We start from the raw sequence: 24676 nt of genomic DNA, 5'->3' as shown, positions 1-24676 counted from the left end.
AAACAAATTCATGATTCCTTTCAAGTCATGTAATCTGTTCTTTTTAATGCTATTAAATAAATCACTTTGTTACTGTTATCCAAAAATTCATTTTTAAATCAAATATTTTACATTTTTATCAAATATTTCTGAAATGCTTCTATAGACATTCAATTGAAATTCGATAAAATTGACTTTGTTCAAATTATATGTTTTAAAGTAAACAATATACGGTGACATATAACTTTTTTATTTTACAACTTTATCTCGTATCCCTCTATCCCAATATTATCAATTTACGATGTCGAGGACAGAGACAGGCGGAATATAACTCTCCTTCTGTGCGGCTGAATATAACTTCGGAACTTAGTGGTCGAGTAAGTTGGAGGAATAAGGAAGTGGGTGTTTCGTAAGTAGATATTTAAAGAATTATTTTACATATATTTAATTTTAAATATATTTTTGTAAACTTGTGTAGTTCATACGTTAAAAAAATAGTTGTACAGTAGTTAATAAAGACAATAGATAATTTCGACAGTGATGTAATTTATATTTAATTAGACTCTAAATTTTGACTGGGAAGTATTAATTTTGCAGGGGTTGTAATCGTACTATTTTATTTATTGCTTTCAGATGGGAATTTAAAACTAAGTAATTGATTTGTAATTCAAGCATTAACTCTATATTATGAAGTATTATACATACAGATTAGTATAGTTGTATTATTACGTAATTATTGTTTATATTTTATACACATGTCGGTTCTTAAGTAGTGAAAGTATTACTTTGGGTATAAGTATCATTTTTAGCGATAACTTTGGAACTAGATAATAAGGGTTATTGCACGTGAGTTGTGGGCAGTTTAATGATTCATACTCGTACTGTTGATGAGTAAAGAATTTCTGACTTGCGACCTAAAACATTTGACAAAAGCGCGTACGTTGAAAGAGATCTTGGATATTAGACTTCATTTAAAGAGTTTTGTTAAGTCCAGAAACGTTTATTCAACTTGCCATGGAATATTTAAGTACAAATTACTGTATGTAAAGTGATTATTTTGAATAGAATTGTTAAGTTAAATTATATCTGGATTGTATACTGTAATGTATATCCAGTTATACTGCCATTTGTTTTGTAGATTTCTGCAGTGATGAATACACATTGCAATATGGTCTTTGTTTTGTGGAATGTACTATTATGTATGCAACCTTTAAAGGTATAATATGTACAATTAGGACTAGCCAAAAATTTCTTTTGATCTCTAGAATTGTTTTTAATCAATTTTCTTATCAAGTTCAAACATTTAAATATTTTCTTTTTGATTGCACTGCTATTTATGTTGTAGTTATTTATTATAATGAATAAAAAAATATATTTGACTATGAAAACAATTAGTGCAACTTCATTGGAGTACTTTTGAAAATTTCTTTTAAAAGCTTACTTCTGCAAAAATTAAATCAAACCATTGTAAAAGTAGCATTTTTTTCTAAGATGTTTTAAAATTGTTTTAAAAATGTCTCAATTACGTATTTTGTAAAAGGTATTTCTGATACATTAATAATTTTCTGAATATTATTTCCATGAAATACTATTTTAATAAATCTATGGTGAAAACTATTTAAATGATATAATAATTATGGTATATTGGTATAATTTTTTACTTAATTTTTTCAATGAAACAAATAGAACTATCAGTAAATTAATTACATTTTTTACATCAGTTGTGTACAACATGGTTCTTGTTATTCTGTGTATAATCTTATGCAAATCAGTTACAAAATATAGAAGTTTGCAAATTGTGAAGTGAAATTTGAAATTAACAACTAGTGTTCATACATTCTGTAAGTAAAGTATACTTCTTTTAGGTTACATTTATTAATTGAATGTTTAATATACATTGGTATTAGTTTATCGTAATTTTCTTATTATACTTTTATTTTAGAAATTATTTTGCATAATTAGCTTAATTTATGGACTTAGGGATAACCTAAATTTTCTGAGGTTGCCAAGTTTCATGAGATATTACTACTGTGTTTGATTGAAAATATTTTTAACAACAAGGATGCTCAAGTGATGAAATGGTGCATTCTGATGTCTATAAGAGAGATCATAAGAACATTTTATTCAAGTAGCTTTACTGATTATCAAGGTGATTTTATATTAGTAGTGGTCATGAGAACATAGCTTACTATTATCAGAAATTAATTTTAATTTGAATATTTTGTAATTTGTATCAGTATGACAAAAATATGAATTTTATGAAGTATAAAATTACAAGTACTGAAAAATGTAAGTGAGCAAACTAAACTTTTGTAATGAAATATGATTGGTGGATAACAGAAGTAGCATGAAGATAAACTCAACTATGGAGGTGAAAAAACTTAGGAATTGTCAATAACTAGAATAAGTAGACTGCATAAAAAAGCCGTTAATCAAATGAGGTTAGAAAATTGTATGAAATAATATTTTTTTGGCCCACTTTTCAGTATTTTGAGACAAATATTACTTTACAGCTGTTAAATCTTTTCAGTTATATTTAACTGTTGCATAGGAAGTGTAAATAAATAAACTGTGTCAACTGGGTAAACAAATTTCTCCCAAATAAAACTAATTTCTGATTAATAACTAGTTGTAATTCAAAATTATTACTAGTAAATCTGGGCAGTTGACTCATTGATAAATTTTTACATGAGACTTAAGTACATGAAATACCCAATACAGTAATAAGCAGAAATGTATATTTTGATTTGTTGATTCATTTTGTGAGGATTAACACTAACAAACATTATACTCAAAAATGATCATGAGGAGTCACAATGGCAGTATTTCAATTACTTCAGTAGTTGAGTTAACAGAAACACTTTTGATTTGTTGATTCATTTAGTGACCTTACTCAATTTAATCATAATTTCAATTAGTCAGATATTTTGCATGAAATTAATTGATGTAATGAATAGTCACAAGTAATCAGTTTTAACAATTAATTAACTAGCTGTTAACACTAGATTGTTAATAGAAATGTATAGTAATTTATGAAATCACTGCAGTGTCAATGGTATTAATAACAGTCTGTTTAGTTCAAAGTGAAGGATTTACTTGGTGTTACTATAAAAACAGTTCCAAGAAATTCTGCAGTAATTTATTAGTTTTGTTCCATGTAGGGATTGGATGGTGATAGTAGATATTCATCATGCAAAGTGTAATTAACAGTGTAAAAGGAACAGCTTTGGGTGTAGCAGAGTTTTTGACACCAGTATTGAAGGTAACTTGAAAAACATTACTTATTATAAAGTATTATTTTTCTGCCATTAGTAACAGTTCTAACTGTAAAGTAAATATTAGTATTTTGTAATACAATTACTTTTCTGTTCCAATAATTATTGGAATTATTCAGTCCATATATAGAAACTATATACATATTGGCTATTTATTGATTTTAGTGACAGAAACCCAACAAATAATGCATATTAATTGTATGTTATATATTCTGTGAAAGGTATTTATTATAGTTATTTTTCTGAGGTAGAGATACATTTCTGCTCTCTCTTATTACATATTTCATGTCATACAGTCTTCAAAAGATGTTTCTACAATTCTAAATTAAAAACTTGCTAACATGGTTATGCTATTTTTTTGTAGAAGGACTTTGTGTGTGTTTGTGGCTGTAGCTTACTTTTCTTGTTTGTATGAGACTACTTTATGACTGTCACATTGAACAGATACCTCCAAATATACAGAGAAAGTAAATTGTTAAGAGTTTTCAAGTTTTGAGACAGTTTCATGTCTGGCTTGCTGAAAGTTTTATGATTAAGAGTTTTCAAGTTTTGAGACAGTTTCATGTCTGGCTTGCTGAAAGTTTTATGATTAAGAGTTTTCAAGTTTTGAGACAGTTTCATGTCTGGCTTGCTAAAAGTTTTATGATGTATATAAACTTCTCATCAGCAACTCTGCCTTCAGTTCATTTTTTCTTTATTTCTATCTTTGTTTAAAAATAATTTATTGTATTTATTTTCCAATTCAATACAGTAACTTCTTCCACTTGTAATCTGTAACAATGCAACAGTAATCCTTTCTACAATATATAAAGCTTTTGTTAATTTTTACTGAGTCTTGTCTTTTTCATTCATCCTGTAGCACATCATTGTATCTGTTCATCCAAGTATTATATTCACAAATCTTTTTTTGCTAAGATTTAGTAACTGTGTTACTTAGTCTTTGTACTAATTTGGATTGTTCTTCAGATATCATTTTTAAGAGAGTGAGATAATGAAAAAAGTATAATATTAAAAAAGGAATAAACACAAACTTTAAGTGTTCATATCAACATACTAAGTAATGTAAGGTAATAACTTCTGATTGTTATTTAAGAAATATATAATATACACACACACATTTTTCAAATAGATTGCATATTGCTTCTTACTAAAAGTAAATGTGGCTACCTTTTATTAAGTTTCAACTGTAGAATGAATGCATTGAAAAATTAGTTTTTGTAACTTTGTATTGATTAAAATACTTTATTAGTGTGAGAAATAAGTGTAATTTAATAGCAATTTTTGGTGTGAAATATAATTTTAGCATAAAATAGGAAAAAGATAATGAAAAATATATTTGCATAATGATAGATAAGTGTGGAATTTAGCCTTGTGTTGATAAAATAATATGTTTTATTTGTGTGTGTATATATTAAGCAATCAATTCTGAAGTTTTCGGATAGATCTAGTTAGTCATGACACCTTTCATGATAAAACAATGCAGTATCTGTATTTAACCAATAGTTTTAACTTATAATTTAGAAAATTTATATTAAAATGTATAAAAAAGAAAAAAAATTGATAAAACAATAAACTCATGGTAGTAAGTAAACTGTCTTAATTATTCCAGGTTTGTATTTTTCTATTTTATATATGTATATTTTGTGTGCAAAATGTTTATAAAATAAGCTTTAATTTTTCAAATTTTAACTCTTATCACAAACCTAAGTTTATCATGCTTGATTAATGCTTGTAGGGCTTTGTACTACATATATGAAATTCAGAATACTCCAAAATAACCAAGCATGTCAATAAAAACAAACTTGTTAGTTACTAATTATATATTATATAATTAGAATTATATTAAATCTAATTATATATTAGAATAGTGTATGTGTGTATCCCACCAATACAAAATGTACATTTCTCATTCATTATCATACAACTTTTATTTTTCACAGGAATCAAAGTTCAGAGAGACAGGAGTGGTGACCCCTGAAGAGGTATTGATCTTTCTTTCTAATGGGAAAGATAACTTATTACATGCATGTTTTTGGCTGGATATGCCCTTGTCTTTAGCATGCCATGGTCCTGATTGGAAGGTTAAAGCTGTGTATGAAGGTTTTCTTACTGTATATACAGCTAAATATAAAGTAACATTATGCCTGTTTGCTTTTAAGTAGTTTCTAAGGTTATAGATACTTGATACTTCAGAATACTTAATTTATTAAATAGAAATAATTATTACAAGTGTTAGCTATGTTAGGTTGTTATTTAAAGTTTAGTGCCTCTGTACTTGTAGGCAGAGTTGTAGCATATTCAAACTAGTCATGAAGACCAAAGAGGCTAAATCTCTTGGCTACAGTTAGAGGTTTCCAGGGTAAAAAAAATTATCAGCTGTTTAGAGCTGTCTAATTAATGGAATTTTATAATTTATTGATCATTGCTTTTTTGTCAGTTATGTTTAACAAATCATTTATTTTCATATGTGTTTTGGATAATTGTAATAATCAAACAGTAACTACTGTGAATTGATTTTCTTTCATTAAGTTAAACTTTGAATTATTCAAATAATTATAGTAAAAAGACATAGTGGTAGTATTTTTATGTAATAATCAAACATTAGTAATTGGAAACAATAATTGTAATTAGGTGATTTTGTTTTACATCATACTTACTAATGTAATCAATGTTTATAGGAAACCTTTTAATTGCATTGCTCTACAATGTTTGTAGCATGTCCACTGAAACAGTGCGAGTCAGGAACTGTATTACGAGGTCAAGGCTGGTTAATGTTAGAATATTGATGCAGTAATCATCAAAGATTTGTTCTTATACCCATGATTTTGGATTACAGGGAATCAACTAGTGAGGAACAGGCTTCTTGAAGTGATTTATGGTTTATATATATATATAATCTTAATTTTCCAAAAAAAAATCTAAGGCAATGGAACAAGTTATCATTGGTTAATTTGGATAATGAGTTAAAAGGTGGCATGAAAGAGATTTGGGAAACTTTTAGGGGTAAATTGGTTTTAATTCAAGGGGGTAAACATGTGCTAGAGCTAAACAAAAATTTAAAGTGGGTATTGTATCCCTCTAAACAGCTGGTGGCAAAGGTTTTATTTTAGTACTGTGAAGTGGATGATCTGTAAGTATTCTTGTTTTCACTAGAGATGTTAGTAGTATTTATGCTCATTCAAGGAATATTGGATTTGATGTGAATCATGTGGGTATTAATTCCTTTTATGAAGAGTACAGAGACTGAAATATTAAAATTTCTCTACTACTAGGAATCATTTTTACTAGTACTTTAATGGATATTAAGAGATTAATATGCATGTTTCTTTCAATGTTGCTATTTCAACAGAGTGGAAGGTGATAAGGAAAGTGTGAAAATTGAGCATTTCCCCCCCCCAGCTCAAATCTAATGATACATGAGGGAATATGTTACAAGTACTTAATCACACATGCTCTGTCGTATTGTTGATAGTTATGTATGTATGCTTTCTCTGTTTGTTGATTTTACTTTTTTAAAGAAATGCTAGTTTTTAAAATGTGCTTGTATAATCTTAGTATCTATTAACTTGAGGACTTTGCCACTTGGTGTTTTCTGTATTTTTTTTGTTAGTTTGTGATTTGTGGAGATCACTTAGTACATCACTGTCCTACTTGGCAGTGGGCTAGTGGTGATGATGCTAAAATCAAACCATACCTGCCACGTGATAAGCAGTTTCTTATGACAAGGAATGGTAAGTGTTCTCGTAATAAACACTTCATACAAAAAATTTTAATGTAGTTAAAGTAAGTGTTTGAAGTTTCTGAATTTTAAAGCACAATTACATCTTTTGGTAAAATATTCATTTGGCATTATTTGATCAAAATGAATAATTTTCTAGGATAACTTTGCATATTCAAACTAAGACTAGCATAGACACATGATATTACTTCAGTCTACCTTTAGCACCAAGGTAGTGTTTACTAATTACCTTTATCCCATGTTTAAACTGTTAACCTATGGCTATCTTTAGGGCTGTTCTGAGAAAGGCTAGTACATTATTCACTTGACATAGGGTCCCATCATTAGAACTTGCTACCTATTTGAATGTTTTCAAGGGGGTATCTAGGTTTTGCTAAGTAGGTTGATTGAATGATTTGTAGACATAAAGGCTATACTTATCTTTCTTTTTCCTGTGAGTGATTCACATCCTTTTATTTTCATGTTATCCTAATTTATTGTATGGTATTTTTAGCATGATGGGATATTGCATAAGGATTGCAAGACATTAAATAAATGCAGATATAAATTAGTAAAATATCCTGTATATATATTTAACTGATAATTTCTTAATGTAAAATATTCCTTTTGTATATGTAGTATTTTACACACTTAAGTTCTCATTATTACTTTGATGTTAGAAAATGTTGTTCATGTAGACTGCTTCATTTATTGCAAATGTGGAAAAATAGATATTACAAATTATAATCAGAATTATATTCCACTGCCAAAACAATAACAAAATTGTATATATTATTTTGTAACTTTAATTGCATAGTAAATTATTAAACAACAGTTTTTGTCATAAGTACTTCTTTCACTGTTCCAATTAAACCAGGCATAAATCAAGAAATTTGTTTATGAAGATCTTGTTACTTATAGGCTGGTGGTAAAAAGTATGTAATAATTTTCATAACATTAATTGTGAATTTGTATGAGGCCAGCCCATTAGAGAAGGAATATACTGCCAATAGTTCTGAACTTACAAAGATTGTCATAGCAAAATATGGTGAGCTTCGATTTGACAGTGTAGGTCTGTTATACACAAGGGTATCTGATGTGTTACTAAAGTTTTTATATCAAAAATATATATGTGAAATTTCAAACTCGGTCTGGCTTAGACTATAACAGTTTTAGTTGCAACATGTTCTTGAGAATAATAATTATACTTCTATCTGTTGGACAAGCTGAAAATTGTATTTACATAGCCTCTACAACTTTTAAATGCATATCTGAATTTTTTAATAACCCTGTATATTTTATCTGGTATTTTTATAATCTAACTCAAACTATTGCAAAGCCAGCAATGTATGGTAATATGAAGTACTAACTGACATCAAATGTGTAATATCGTGTTGAGGGATACTCTGTATAATGTTAGGGAATGCCTACTTTGGCAGTCATTCATAATTATCTGACATATTACAAAACCTGAAATGATCTAGGCTCTGGAGTGTAGATACAAATTTATTTTAGCATTAAACACAGATAATACAAACTACTTTAAATGTATAACATACTGAATGATGTATGTAATTTAGTTACATAGTTTATTTGTTAGGATAGAAATGAATTTATACCAATGCATTCCATGGATGTATGTTCAAAACTTTAATAGAAATTGATATTTACTTTAATTTGTAAATTAGCATTTTCAAAGGTCAGAAAATCAAAATGTTGTTCCAACAGGAATGCTTCTTGCCACATATGATCACAGCAGGTTATGTGACATCTTTATCATTTTAAGTGTTTACTGAGACTCATATTTAAACGTACAAAACATCTTGAGATCATCTGGAGGGATAATTTAAAAAGTTACTTTACATCATTTGAACTGGTATTAGTTGGCTGAAATCTTTCAGTAACATTGGAAGTCAGTTGAAGATATGCATAACAAATTGTTGGTAGTTATTGTGGAAAACAACTTTGTTACATTACACAAGGGTAGTGGTTACTAGGACTCGTTTTCTGCTATGTTTGGCAGCAATATTTTATTTTAACATCTTCCTAAAAGCAAAATAATTAGTACTAACAAATGTAACCTCTTGTTTTCATTAGTGCCTTGTTATAAACGATGTAAGCAGATGGAGTACTCAGAAGAGCAAGAAAAGTTGATTGAGACAGATGATGATGAAGGTGGCTGGGTAGATACACATCACTATACAGGTAAATGCTAGCACATTTCTGTTTAGGTAATATGTCATGTTAGATAATTGCTGCAGGTCAAGACTAATGTCTTGAGAGTTTTTTTAAATTTATAATGAACATGCACTTCAAATAAATGTTCCATCAAATATTGTATATAAAATTTATAGCCAGTATTTTTACACATCAGTTTGTCAGTAGAATATTAAAAACGCAGTTGTTATCCAATCCTATTTTGGCTTAAGATGTTACTAAAATTTTGAAAAAAGTATGTTCAGGTACATTTTTGTAGACCAGTATTAGTACAGAAAGATAAATAATGTTTTAGAATCGTATTATTTGGGCTTAACTACTGAACTTGGAGTTTAGTTGGACATGGGATTAAATTACCAGTAACAGAGCTAGAAGGTTTACCCAGAATTAGAATTATCGAATGTTGAACTTGTATGTAAATATTCATAAAGAAAAACTGGGAAAAGTGAGTGAACTTGAAGATTAAGCTCCTTTAATGTTGTATATTATTGTTAGTGTAGATTTAATGTTAGTTTTATCCAGATCATATTTATATTTTCAGAAGGAACACCCATAAGTGTAGCAGATCAAGTTCATGAAATGACACTTGATTTAAAGGTGAGAATGTTAGTATGTTGTTTTCTAAGGCAAAGTTTCATACACTTATTTGTATCTCTCTTTTATCACCTTGTTTTTATCATGTTTTTATTTTATCATTTTATATTGTGGCTATGTTACACCCACTTTCTAGCCGATGTTGGACAGAAAAAATTCCTAACAAGGAAATTGTAATTTTTGAAATTATAAGCTCAAAAATTGATGTATTAAATTCATGTTTTAAAGGAATTGGTTATTCAGGAATTATTTTTTGATATTCTAATACTGAAGTTATGTTTGTGTGTCAGATAATTTCATTTTCTTGCAAAATCAATTTGAAAATATTTTTAGAGATAGGAATAAATAACATGAGCACTTGCTTATAATAAAAAAAACAATGAAAAACTTTTAGTCACATTCACTACATTTTTAAATACTGACTTAGAATCTGCTAAAAATTTGCCAAGTTTAACTTAGCTTTCATTACTAACAAAAACATTTAAAAGTATAAGTTTCTTAAGCATGTATGTCTAAAAAAAAAAACTTACCACTGAAATTTAATTTGACTGTTTAGAGTATGAATGTAATCTGAGAAGATGCTTCATAATGTTAGAATAATTTTGTAAATTGACTGAGAAGCACGTTTTTGATCATTCCTTCTGTCAGTAAGCTGCTAAAATGTGCTGTTAAGGAAAACTTTTTTTTGTAGCTATGCTGAGCCATGATTTAGTTTAGATATTAATTTTAAAAAAAGTGCAGTAGACTTTAATTATTTCAAAGTAAAAAAGAACAATGATAAAACTGATATTTGGATGGTGGATCTTATTCATATAAACTGGTGTTGGCTTCTTTCTTGTCAGTAGAAGCCCTACTACAGTGTGGGTGTTCAGAGGATGGGTAACCATACACCATCAGTTCCACTTAACAGGAACTTGCTGTCTATTTGTTGGAAATATTAAATTAAAGCAATATTGCTGCATAATGTTTAAATGCTTTCATTACAGCAGGATGTTAAACAGTGGAGAAAGTTACAGAAACACAGTAAACATTGCTCAGTATTTCTGAATCATTTTCTTCACTGTTAAACATCCTGTTATGATGAAGGGATTCAAAAGATAAGTAGCAATCTGCTGGCAATTTATTTGCAATTCCATTTTTGAGTATGTTATTCAATTTTACATAAAATGTTCCAGAAGTCTTCAGATGATCCATCACTCCGAGAAGAAAGTGATGAAGATGATGATGAAGAAGCAGAAGATATGGATGCTTTTGTAGAAAGTGGAATGTTAGATAATGAGGACAAGGTAATGAATTTTTACATGTGTGTATTTAAATATTTATACTTCATACATGTATAACTACACTATTTGAAAACAACATGCTAACAGAAACTTTGTTCATTTGTTTTATTTCATCTGTATTATTTACAAGTGAAATTATTTCATTTTATGCCAGTAAGTACTTTTAATCAAGTTGACAGTAACTTTAACAATAAAGAGAACATAACCAGAGCTTCTTTCGTGTGTATTATGGAAAATAATTAATTTATTAGTTAGGTTCTCTAGATTTAAAAAAAGTTTTTAAGAAGATAAAAACATGAGACCATATTAAAATCACCTTCACTAAGTGAAATAGGCTTTCTTAAATAACAAAATGGCTTTGTTTTGTTGAATTTGGCTTTTTTGTTACTGTTTAGAGGTAATATTTTTTCAATTTAGCTGAAAGAAATGTATTTCACTTTTTCATCTGCTGATATTTGCAAGGTAGCAGCAGTCTAATGCATTATATATGTAAATGATTTTTTTCAGTTTTCTTTACTTACAGAGTGGTCTTCACTATCAGTGGTAATGATAAAGTAGTAGTGAATAGGTTTTTCCAGTTTCTTTCTCTAGCATTAGTTGTGTTCTTTTGGTTATGATCTACAGCTCTGCAGCACAGTTAACAGTACATAAAACTTGCTTTTTGCATGATACACTGAGGTTAATATTGACCTTGCCTCTTTAGTGCTTTTTGAAATTTAGCAGTCATGATTTGCAAGAACCTTTTGTGAGTAATCCAATGATAAGTAACCAGTAAACAGTTTTGGTGACTTAACTGGCATATCTGAATATAGAATGGCATGTGTTTCCATTTATAGCTGCACCTTATTGAGAAATTAACAAGTTTATCTGAATTGCCACTTTTGTTGGCATGCTTCCATTTATGTGATAAGTCCAGCATCAGGTTTAGGTTATTGGTTTTGTGTTCATCATGTGGTCCTTTTGTAGACATAAATCTTCTGTTGTGTGACTGGTAGCCTGCTTCTTGATTGATTGAATGAAGCTTTTTTGTACGTTAGGAAAACAGTTCAACATTACAAATACTACTTTCTTTGATATTAAAATTTCATATTTTGTTTTGCTTTTATTATCACAGAGTAGGAAAACTATAATATAACCTTACCAGAAGGAATTGGTATGAGATGCTGTTTACATTTTTAGGTCACCTATGCTTTAACTGAGTTATAAAAACAGGATCAAGGATTTTTACTTGTGTTAGTTACAAGTCATGGGAATGATCAGAATAAATGATTCACTATTCAAAATGAAGCATACACGTTGTTTTTTAAATCTTATTTTGAAATACGTGGGAAAAAAAAAGTCTGCTTGAAAATTTGATCTTCCACAAAGTGTACGATGAAAAAACATTACTCAAAACTTGTTCACTTTAAACATCTGCATGTAGCTAAGGATTTTGATCCTCCTTTGAGACTTGACTTGCAAATTGTTAAGTTTTATATAAATAGGTGATTGATGTAACATGGTTAGAAAACATTATTTAGATAGGCAGCCTGCATTCTTCATAGTGAAGGTAAAATATGCTGTCATATACACCCACACAAAGTTCACCAGAAGTGTGCTTGTGATCCTTGTGTTATGTTATTGTATGCTTCACCAGTAGTTTTATCATTGGTCTTTGTTTCTTTGAAGTTTGATGAAACAAGCTGTGCCCAAATAGTTTTGTTAGAGTCCATCATTGTAAAATGTTGTAAGACCACATTATTATATGCTTCAAAAGATGACGTATGGAGATTATTGCTTTTCAGGAAGTGGAGACTCTTTTCATGTCTTTTGTCCTGTTTATTAAAAAATTAACAGTATTTTCACTGAAGATGGAACCATGAACATTCATTGAAGTAGGATGAGTAAGCAAGATGTTCAAAGAGTGCTTTTTTGTGGAAGATAAAATCATCAGACATGGAGGTAGAAATAAAAAAGATTCTCAGCCAGTGTTTTAGTGAAGACAGAATCTTGACATTCATTCTTTTATAAATGATCACAAGATCTCCATGCTACATCAAGTTCTTATCTCTGGAGTTTCCTCAAAATAATTTTTAAAGATCCCAGGTCACTAAACATTGTTCAGAACAGATATTTTCAACAGCTTCATTTAGATAGAGATTTGATGCACTGATTATGAGTGATGAAAAGCATAATGAGTATCTGCTTTGACATTTTAGAACCACCTAGTACAATATAAAAGTTATCATAAATAGAACTTATGATTCTTGCACTTATAATGAGGATGGGTACCTCAAGAACAAGAGACTTTAGAATAAAATTTTGCTCATGAACTTTTCTTTATATTCACAGTAGATATGTATACAAAAACTAAAACATAGAACTCTGTTATTAACATTTTTGTTTTGCTGTAGTTTGAGAGAACTTTGAATGATTTTTAATTGCTCTATAGTGCTGTTAATATTTTTGTAATGATTTACTGAGCTTGAAATTAACATTTGCAAGGAATGTTAAAAATTCTCTTAATGACATGCTACTTTTTTTAATCAGTTACAATTGTATTGTTGCAGATATTAATGCTATGCAAATTATTAGTCAGTTGGTGGAAACATTGTTGCCTGTTAATCTGCTTAGTTCAACCATATATCTAGCAGTGAAAAAAAAAATTCCAATCATATAAGAATAGTTTGTGAAATCTTCACATTTTCACTGTTCTTATAGGCAACATTGGAAATACCAACCTCAAATTCAAAGGACCAGAAACAAGATACCAGCAATCTTTACGAGAATGAAATTGTGTCAACAAGAACATATGACTTAAACATTACTTATGATAAGTATTATCAGACACCACGTTTATGGCTGTATGGATATGATGAGGTAAAAAAAAAAAGTGCCTTTCACAAACTTGTGTATATGCTGCAGTAAAAATGTTTATTTTGAAATTGCAATAAGTGATTTAGGTTTTAAACAATGGTTTGTATCTAGTGTTTTAATATCATTAAGACTAATCATAGATGCAAAATATAACACAAATATCCCACATAAAACTTTCAACAGAAACTTTCTTGAAATTGGTTTACAGTTTTTGCATAATTAATATTGCTGTCTTCTGCCTGTATATTCTAGTATAAATTTCAAGTGTTTTCATTGGCATGTGTATGGTATACACTAGTTTGTTATAACTCAGTCTGAAATAAAAACAAATTGTTTAATTTTTTATTCACCCTATATTTGAGTTATAACAAACTAATATAATTAGGCAGAGGTTTGGATTTGCTGTTTTTAATGCAGTCCTTCCTTGTGATGTTTACTTGTTTTACTATTTAAATTCATTTAAAATATATTATTTTCACTATGTTCATTTTACATCTCTTTTATATATATTTTTTTTTGTTTTATACTGGGAAATTGTTTTGAAAAGTGACCTCTGAAGTTAGAGATGTATGTATTAATAGGAAACCAAAACATCAGTAAGATTCATATGTGGATAGAAATAGGAAAGCACTAGAATATCTGACTTCTCCTCCCCTCCTTTATTATTTTCTTCTGCTAGTTTTGTGACTTGAAAGGTCACTTTCAGGAAATAATTTAATAGGAATAGGTTTAACATTTGCTGAGTTGTACAGAAAAGAGTAGAGATGAGTGTAGTTGCATCTATGGTAGTTTTTACCTATTTTGTTGTTTTTTGCTCTTAGTTTTCACTGAAATATACTTATTTAATTAAATAAGGTCATTTAAGAACTTGACACTTTTATGAAGAGGTACACCTTGAGCTGCATATAAAAGCACGACTCACACTAAACTTAGTATAGTGATATGATTTAATGTCATGTTAATTAGTCCCTCTACCATATTGGGTGCAGGAATGCTGACTTCAGTAGATAAGTTTCATTTTACTTATCCCTAAAAAGTAGTATCTTATTTCCTTATTCTTTTATTTTTATCTTATGTTTTTTTTTCTTATTTTAATGTGGGAGTTACCTTCCTACAACTGTCTTCAGGCAGTGAAGGGTGATATAGATTTAGGGTGTTGTGGGTTTGAGCACCCACATCTTACTCTCCTACTGTCTAGTCTAATTGTGTATATTTCTTATGTGAAACTAGCAAATTGGAGTTTAAGACTGATAGATGTATCCCCACTGCAATGTGGGTCTTACTTCTGCAGTCACCTCCAAAACCTAGGATAGGGTACAAGCTACAAGGTGGGATTATAAAATCTAAGATCTGTTTTTTAAAAAATGTAGCATATTTTGTTTAATTTTAATGTATTTTGTTTTGGCTTAAGAAATTGTTATAATTCATCAGAGGTTGGGATTAGCTGTCTTGTAATGCAGTCCTTCCTCATGATTTTGTTTAGTTAATTAACTTCACTTAAATGTATTTATTTCATTTCACTAAGATACATATATATTTCTTTAAATCAGAATCACAAACCACTCTCAATAGAAGAAATGTATGAAGATATAAGCCAAGACCATGCAAAAAAGACTGTTACCATGGAAACTCATCCCCACCTTCCTGGACCACCTATGGCATCAGTTCATCCTTGCAGGTATTTGATAAATGTATTCATAAATGGCATTGTATAACAAAGTTATTGTAGTGAAGCTGACTTTTGTCTTTCCTAATTAATGAAGTTTTAATAGTAGATAAGTTTATTTCAGAATTAAAGTTAGTTCTTTGTACTATTTCTGTGTTGTTTTTGCATAACCTTCTCATTTTCATAAGATTCAATCTGTTTCATTCAAATTACTCCATGTTCCAGAATTAGATTGAAGTAAGGGACAGCCATCTTTTTATCAGTAATTAGGAACAAGGCCAAACTAAAGAATAAAGCCAATTGCCTTGTAGTTTTGTTTGCTGAATTAGTACTCCAGTCTTAAGATTGATAATTTGAGAGAAATATGAAATTGATTTAGGGAATTTTTAGTTAAGTAGCATAATTGTATGGAAAATCAGGAGTAATTGTTACATACTAATTTTGAACTTCTTTGAAATATGCCTGTGGAAAGTTGAACTGTTACATACTAATGGCTAGTTGCATGTTTCTCAGAAAGAATATATTATGATTCTAAGAGTTTGTTTTCACTATTAAATTAGAGAAATTGCATATTGAACAAAGTTAATTCAAACTTGATAAATAAACATCCTTTTGTATTTTGATTGAAAATAACTGGCAGACTTTATAGGAAGTATATTTAAGAAAATAGGAATAGATTTTATTATGGAGTGATCATAACTTAAATTTATACGAATCCCAAATGTGTTGTAAAAACTAAATTATGAAGTCATCCCTTAAATAATGTTTGTTTTTAGGTTCAGTAAAATAGAGAGGATTTCAAATGGTTTTAATGTTATTACTTCCTGCCAATGATTCACAATCTTCTGAATGCCACTTCTATAAAATTCTTGGAGTTTGGAGGAAAAGAATGTAGAGTGTAGTTTTTACATCTTCATGTGTTCCAAGCTCTTTTCCACCAAGATGGTTCTGTAAACTTTGGAATAGATAATAATTGGACGGGGCAAGGTCTGGAGAATAAGGAGGACGTGAAAGTTTTTCCCAGTCTAGCTCTTCAATCTTTGCAGATGTGATCCTTGCTGTACGGGGCTGTACATTATCCTGGTGTAACAAAACACCTTTACAATTGATTAAAACAAACCTCTTATTTTAGGGCAATATTCAAGTGCTCTTTCTATTGACAATAGAAGTCTGATGTAATCATTACATTGAATGGCAGCAACTCAAAGTGGATGACACCAACAATATCCCAGCAAACGCTTAAGATTTTCCTAGGGTGGAAGTCCATTTTGGGCTGTGCTTTAGCCAGTTTACCTGCCCTGAGCCATTATCTGTAGTGCTTACCATTTTTATAAAATGCTCATTTTTCATCTCCAGTTGCTATCCTGTCCAAGAAAGGTGTTACATTCATTGGAATTGCAGAGAAGTGCATATGTCCACACTTGCTCTAAGGTTGGCTTCTGTTAAATCATGGGGGACCCATTTTCCAAGTTTTGACACCTTTCCTAACTGTTGCAGATAGCTGTGAACTGTTGATTGGGTTGAATTAAGCTTCTGTGCTAGTTCTTCACCTGTTACAGCACAATCTTCATCAAGTGCAGTCAGAAGCAAGTCATCATTATGCTCAACAGGATGACCTGAACATGGTGCATCACTTAAGCTGTAGTTACCTGATCTGAACTTCTGAAACCACCTTCGATGTTTTCTTTCATTGAGAAACTCCACACCTTGAATGTTTTGTGTAGTTTCTGCTGCACTATTGCCTTTCTTAAACTCGTAAAACGTTATGTGCCTAATGTGCACATCCATCTTTATAAGGATTTATTTGAGTTAATGATCTGAAAAAGTGGAGTTTGGTTAGTTTCTTTTATTTACTTTTATACACATCCTACTACATATTTGTTATTAAAACCTTCTTCAGTGGCAGAAATGATGAGGCACTTTCTGTATTAAGTTTTTGGACATTACTTATGGGATGACTTGATATTTAATAAACAAAACATCATTAAAAAAAAATTTAAACTGTTAGTAAATAAGTTATTGCAATAATGTGCATGAAAGTTAATTCTGAAGTTGTTTTGAGTCAGATCTTGTGGTGATAATTTCTTACAGCTATCTTTGAGTAGTTGACTATCAGTCTCCAACTGCTTATTTTTCACCATCTATCCTTGGTTTTTCTTGAAGTTTAACTTAAATGCCCAAACAGACACTTAATAAAAATAAATCTTCTACAGTGGTGTACAATTTTATTATTGTCCACAATAATTCTTATATTATGAGCTATATACACAAAATACTCTCCATGATTTTCTATAAAAATTAACGTGAAATTATTACAAATGAATTTTAAAGGTATCTATTGCAAATTTAATTATACAAATAAGTTTCTTTACTGCTGATATTTGCTTTGGCCACTTTTAGCATCAATAATGGCTTGGTATCTTTGTGGTATTGTCTTTGTATTTTGTCAGTGTCTCTACTGCAGTTATTCTATTTTTTTGGGAAGTTATGTCCAGAGGCTTTCTGAACTACTAGTACTTTTTACAACCATGTAGTTTAGCAAATCCCAGACTTGTGCCATGGGATTAAGATCTCAACTTTGACAGATCCATTTACTTCACATCTCCTGAATTTTCTCTCCTAATTGTTATACAATCTCATTTCATGGACATTGTTATTGGAGGGTATGTAGGGCTATATTTGGGAGAGATTATCACTTTTTGCTGCAGATGCTTTGATACCCAGATTCAAAAAATCATATGAAGAAAATTGAACCAGAGGTCAAAATAAGCAAAAAAATAAAAGCAAGCAAACAATTTTGTTTAGATTTTTTTCCTGTATTATGTTTTTTGGTGTTTAATCTTACCTCAGAACCCATTTTAGTAGATACACATATAATATTTAAAAATAAATTTTTTGCTTTGAGTGCCCTCCTCTAATCCCCAGCACAAATATTTGGCAGAAGTTTGCCTCAGTTTTTCTACATTACTTGCGCTCAAATTAACATTTATATAGCTCTCCAGTATAGCTTGATGGATTAATGCAGTGGTGTTTATGTTAATCCATGATCCCATTATGTGAGGATTGTACACCAACTGCAGAAATTATACCAAGAACCATCACAGGACCTACCGTATGCTTGACTGTTTGTGAATACGTGCACATGCTCGCTTTTGTTGGAACCAAATGGTCCAAATTTAGATTTATCTGTCCAAAATATTATATACATTTGTTCCTAAGACCAGGATACATATTTTTTCACAAAAGCTATTTGTACAATAAGGAATGTTTTTGCTGCTACTCTTCCCTAAAGGCCACATTTCTGTTCAAACAATCAGCAAGGTTTTTTGCAGTTCATCTTTTATTTTCTCAGGAAATTTATTTTTTAATACCTAAAATCACTGGAATTAGAATGAAGTTGGCCTAATTACCTCTGCACTGTTGTTTTCAGGCATCATCCATTCAATTGGCATTGTACCTAACAATTTGGATTATTCCTGGGATAAGGTAGTGGTAATTGACATTCCTCCTACCAATAAAAGTTTTAGTTGGATCTTATGGTCTGTCTTCAAACTGGTGTTTCAGATCTTATAAAATCCTCTTAGAATGAGTACAAAATTGAGATTGTTTGGAATTCCTTATATGGAAAGAGGCTTGTGGATGGCATATATGGTAGAGTTGAGCACGAGATGAGAAATGGAAAGACTGGAAGTATATTGCAAATAATGCTAATGTTTGTCACTGCAACTGTATATAGTTTCTAGGGATCATGTTAAACTACTAAAAAGGAATACTTCTAAACTGAGAGAGAATATGGATTATGGAATTTAAAGTGTTTGAAAATGCTAGTTTTATTTATGGCATTGTGAGAAGAAAAGTTGTGAAGAACAAGATAACCACTTTTCCAGTTACTGCAGATGCTGCTAAATTGGTTGATAATATACCAAACAGTAAATCTGAGTAAATTTGTGGATACTTTCTGTGGATCTCCAACCACAATTAATAAATTGTAGATGATGGCATACTATACCTTAAAGAAATACAGAAGATAAGTTCTGTCTTCGTCAGGAAGTTGAATCCACTGACTTTTGTCAATGTCTACAATCGTTTTGTTTTCACTCTTAGTGTCAATGAATATGTAAGCAAATGTTGCTGTACACTGCATTTTCTTTCTCCATGAAAAACTTCCTGTTCAGGAATTCTTGGTTAAAACTGATCATTCATTACTATAATTGTTGAATTTATAATTATTTAAGTATTGCATCAATTGAACAAACAGTTAAAAGCTGGCTGTTTGCAGTGCTTAACATGTTACATGAGTCACAACCATATTATTACAGTGCTATTAACTTTACCATTAAATTTGTTAGTATAAAAGTACTTATCTCAGCCCACTCATGGTGTGTTTAATTACTCTCATTTTCCAGATTGCAATATTTTTTCTTGTTGATGTCTAAAGTTAGACCAAAATTTAGTTATTTGTTATTATAAAAACTAAATATAGTCCATGTTTCATCTTTGATTAATTATCATGGACCCAAAGGCAGTATATACAGATGTAATATTAAAATGAATATTTTGTGAAAATATATCCTGATTAATCTACATCTTTTGCAAGATATAAGATGAGTCACTGTAGAATTGCCCATATGTGAATGATTATTATATGTATGGTTTAATTTTAAGAATTTTGACATTGAGATAGGGCTGTCTGAGATCAAATTAAACTTGTAATAGTAGGTAAGTGTGTTTATGCATCTGTACCAGTGTAGCTTGAATAAGATTCATTATGATTTTGAAAAATGTAAAACTAATATGGTGTAGCTAAACAAAAAAACCAACTAAAACTGCTTTATGAAGGTCAAGGGTGGATAATTTAATGAAAATCATTTAATTACTTATTTAAAATGGTTGTTGATAACTGAATACAATGTAAATGTCATGAAAGAACAAATCGTGGTTTCATGTTTTATTAAAACTGTGTAAAAGCATAACTTTTATTTTAATTTATTGAAGTAGTAAGTAACTGAAGTGTTATAAAAACGCAAAGAGCACTACATAATGTCACTGAGGTTTTGGTTTCTTTTAATTAGGCATGCTGAAGTCATGAAGAAAATAATTGAGACTGTAACTGAAGGAGGTGGAGATTTGGGAGTACACATGTACCTGATAGTGTTTCTTAAGTTTGTGCAGGCTGTGATTCCAACCATTGAATATGATTATACTCAGAACTTCACAATGTGAGACCTATAGAATTGTGTAAATTAAAACAATAATATGAAATAGGCTGGTTATTTTAGTAAATATCCAATTATTACTGTAAAGACTTCATTGTTAATTCATATGTATGTTAGTTCCAGTCAAACATAATAGCCTTTTGACAGAAAATGAAAAATTCCAGCAGTTACTACTATATTGAGTTGTCAATTGTTACTGATTTTACTGTGTACAAAATATGAGCAAAACTTTTTATTGGAACACATGGTATGCATACAGTTGCAGTGATTCATATTTAGGTGTAAGCACTTTACATTTGGCATCTGTACTGTTACAATTTTCCTTAGTGCTGTATAACATCTAATATAAAAAATGATATTGGCATCATCTTCAGTGATGGTGAAAACCAAACAAAATGAATTTTTTTATTAAAGTGGTGTTAAAACATAATTTCAAACAAAAATTGAGTGAAATGATTTTGTAAGGTTAGGGAATAAAAGCACAGTGGACAAAACAAAGAATGAAATTTAAAACGTGTTCCTACAGTGTTCTTCAATAAAGCTTTCATCTGTATTTCATCTTCACCCTTTATTATTTTAATGTTAAATGTTATCACACAGTTATTTAATATTCACAAAACAATAGTTGCTGAAATTATCAACAGATTACTGTGTTTTTTATGCACATATCTGAGCATTAAAAGTAAGCATTATGTATCTGTTTGAGTGAGTTTTAAGATAAGAGTAAGTCTGTAATCTCAAACTAATAATCATAACTACCATGGAGACTGTTCCTTGTTGTACTGTTTGTTTTGTTGTTTTTACCTTGGATGGCTTAATTCTAATTTTTATTTTAGTTGAAGTAAAAATTGCTTCATGTTCCACTATGCTCTTGGGCATTAGTTTTTTTGGGTTTTTTCCACTTTTATTAATTTTATTTATTTATTTCTGATTAATGATTTTCTCCCTAGTGGCCCCCAGATTTGGTTATTATTTCCCAAGATCCCCATAAAAACTACCTTGGAGTGTACTGTATATGAACTTGCAGGACACTCTGGTGTAAAACAGCACCCTGGACATGTTATGAATCAAATTAACTGTAAATAAGGTGAAGTTACCATGAAAAATTAGCTCTTGGTTTTTCTATTTCTTGCAGTTTAGTAGGTTATAATATTAATGTATTTTGTTTAGAAACATACACCAACATCCTTTTAGATCTACATTTTCAAGCAATAATAGTTCTTAGTTGAACTTGTTTATTGTTTGGAATGTTACCAATTCAAGCTTTGGATTACTTTATTTGTTAAAAACTAGTGTATTGTTTGTTTACTGCTAGGTCAGCTTTAAGTTTATGGGCTAACAACTCTCAGTTCCAAGGGTTGATTCCGTGTGATGTACAGCACGCAGATACTCTATAATGTAGCTTTGCACTGATAAAACAAGTACTGTATTATTGTATAAAACAATTTTTAGTGGTTTTTCTGTTCAAAATAGTTTAACATAATTCCATGAGACTTGGAGCCACATTGCATATTACTATAAATTTATAAATGCTAAAAATTAATTTTGTAATATTCTGCAGTAGAGCACCATGGTAACCAAAAATTGATTTGTATAAATAAGTACTGATCTTAAAGGAAGAAGACCTGAGCTGCTATTACTGGATCTTATTTTATCTAGAGATAAGTGGCATCACAATCAATATATTCACATTAATTTATGTGTCTTGCAAGAAAATATGGGTGAGATTTGAATGTTTTCCCATCTTTGAGAAATACCCTGTATGTTCTACAGCACATCTACAAACACAAAATGGGTATATGTATGTTGTATCTGTAAAAACAAGTCCTTTGAGAAATACCCTGTATGTTCTACAGCACATCTACAAACACAAAATGGGTATATGTATGTTGTATCTGTAAAAACAAGTCCTTTGAGAAATACCCTGTATGTTCTACAGCACATCTACAAACACAAAATGGGTATATGTATGTTGTATCTGTAAAAACAAGTCCTTTGTGAAATACTCGGGACTTGTCTTAAATGCTTATCATTGATAGGCTTGATTGTTGACTATTTAAATTGTATAGGAGCTACTAGAAATTCAGTTTTAGTTGGCTATATTATAGATTTTTGTGCATCAACATATTCTCATTTTAAAAGTTAGAAATATGAAATACGTGTTGATTAAAAAATATATTGGAATATATTTTATGGTTTCATGACAATTAGAGACTTTGGGCCTCAGTTTGTTATTATGAAGCTGAAATTTGTAATGAAGTCTAATCAATGGTTAAAGCAGTACCTTTAACTTCTTAATCCTTTTAAAGAGCATTGATATTTGTCGTGGAACTAACTAAAATTTTATTTTATGGTGCTTTTGAATAAATTGTGTATTTTTTGTCTTAATTGTAATGTCTTTCATTTGATAAGTACAGAGATTGTTTTGTAAACTGTTTCCATTACCATATTATATACTATATGTAATATGGTTTGAAGATGTAGGAATTTGCAAATTGGAGATTTTTCACCTCAACTTTATTTTATCAACAGCATCTTTAATTTTTATGATGAAATGTCATTCATCAGTTATGTGCTGTTGGAATGTTAAAAAAAATCTTCAGTGGGATTAATATTTCATATAGTCTGATATGATGAAGATGTTTGTAAAGGACTTTTAATATATATATATATATATATAAATAGGAGATAAACATTCATATGGTATTAAGCTGCATAAAGTTTTGTGCATACTTCTACAAAAGTTGTTTCTGAATGTGTTATACATATGCTAGAATATATCATTGTTACCTAAGATGTTAAAGGTTTGCATCATAAAATTGTTTGAGGTGAATTTCGAAGGTAGACATTACATTCCTTATTCAAAATGTGTTTACTACTAATTTTAATTTTCAGACCTCTTGTGAAACTTACATTTATCTTTACATACCAACATCTCAAACCAGATGATAGCAATAGATAGGCTTTTGAAGAAAATGTAAAGAACTAATGTTCACATGATGCTAATTCCATTATGAGTTAGTGTAGCATGCTAACCAATGTAACTTGAATGTTGTTTTGAGCTTTACTGTGTACACTGAAGGTTAGTAATTAAAATTGTTTGCCACTGATACATGTAGCTTCCAGATTTAGTCAGCTTGTATATGTTTAGTGTAACTGCTTTCTTCATTATATATATTGTCACTGATCTAAAAAAAAGATGATCATATTTATCCCCTCGTGTTATATATACTTTTGTTATATTAGTTGGCAATGCTTCATTTTTGAGGTTGTGTGAAACTGGGAAAAACCAGAAAAACAAATCTGGTTAATTCCACATCTGTAGTTGTATATTATATACTAGAGGTAAATGTTTTTTTTTTTTTCTCCAAACATAATTTAGGTTAATTGGAGTTTAATGTGGATGAACCTCTTAAGTTTATTTCTAAACAAAAGGATATGATTATCTCAATGTTTTATTTCTAGATAATGATACAGAATTTAAGCAGAAACGTTTTTGATGTTCTAGAAAAAGTGTAAAAAGTCAACATAATATTCTTCTTATTACAGTTAAAGTATCTACTATCATTGGGTGAAGATATTATAAATGGCTATATGCTAGTTAATTGAGAAAAGTGTAGAATCTTAGCTATGAATCCTGGTGAGCACATACTTTTCTATGGGGTTCATTAATAATCGTGGTATTTCACTGTTAAGTACTAGCTAACTTTTTAAAGATAGCGATCATTAAGTTTTGTTTTCCAAGTCACAATATAGGTCTTAAGGAACGTTTTATGTCCCATGTTTTGTTTGTCTCTTAAAATGTTAAACCATTTCGGTGAATATTGTCACATGGTATAACTTTCAAAATTATTTTCAAACTTTAAAAAGTA

General features: G+C 29.7%; 1 protein-coding gene across 2 annotated transcripts; it reads left to right on the top strand.

The window, feature by feature from the left end:
- Positions 1–250: 250 nt before the first annotated feature.
- Atg3 (Autophagy-related protein 3) lies at positions 251–23192 on the top strand. Of its 2 annotated transcripts, none has more exons than XM_076467582.1 (10): positions 251–388; positions 3141–3241; positions 5195–5236; positions 6865–6985; positions 9070–9177; positions 9731–9786; positions 10959–11069; positions 13767–13925; positions 15473–15600; positions 20661–23192. In XM_076467582.1, exons 2-10 carry the CDS (start codon positions 3170–3172, stop codon positions 20809–20811), a joined length of 948 nt encoding a protein of 315 aa, XP_076323697.1. In that variant the 5' UTR covers positions 251–388; positions 3141–3169; the 3' UTR covers positions 20812–23192. The 2 variants fall into 2 exon arrangements, with proteins under 2 accessions (XP_076323697.1, XP_076323698.1); XM_076467583.1 differs by lacking the exon at positions 251–388 and adding an exon at positions 729–1018.
- Positions 23193–24676: the final 1484 nt, after the last annotated feature.

The sequence above is a fragment of the Tachypleus tridentatus genome, chromosome 11 (genome assembly GCF_004210375.1).
Source record: "Tachypleus tridentatus isolate NWPU-2018 chromosome 11, ASM421037v1, whole genome shotgun sequence".
Lineage (NCBI taxonomy): Eukaryota > Metazoa > Arthropoda > Merostomata > Xiphosura > Limulidae > Tachypleus > Tachypleus tridentatus.
The sequence above is the reverse complement of the archived record's forward strand: the minus strand, read 5'-3'. Positions and strand labels throughout refer to the sequence as shown.

Excerpts from the sequence above, each read along its gene's own strand:
- Atg3 (XM_076467582.1), top strand. The coding sequence starts at position 3,170 with ATGCAAAGTGTAATTAACAGTGTAAAAGGAACAGCTTTGGGTGTAGCA. Across the intron at positions 6,986-9,069 it reads GTTTCTTATGACAAGGAATG|TGCCTTGTTATAAACGATGT; the intron begins GTAAGTGTTCTC and ends TGTTTTCATTAG. Across the intron at positions 9,787-10,958 it reads AAATGACACTTGATTTAAAG|AAGTCTTCAGATGATCCATC; the intron begins GTGAGAATGTTA and ends AAAATGTTCCAG.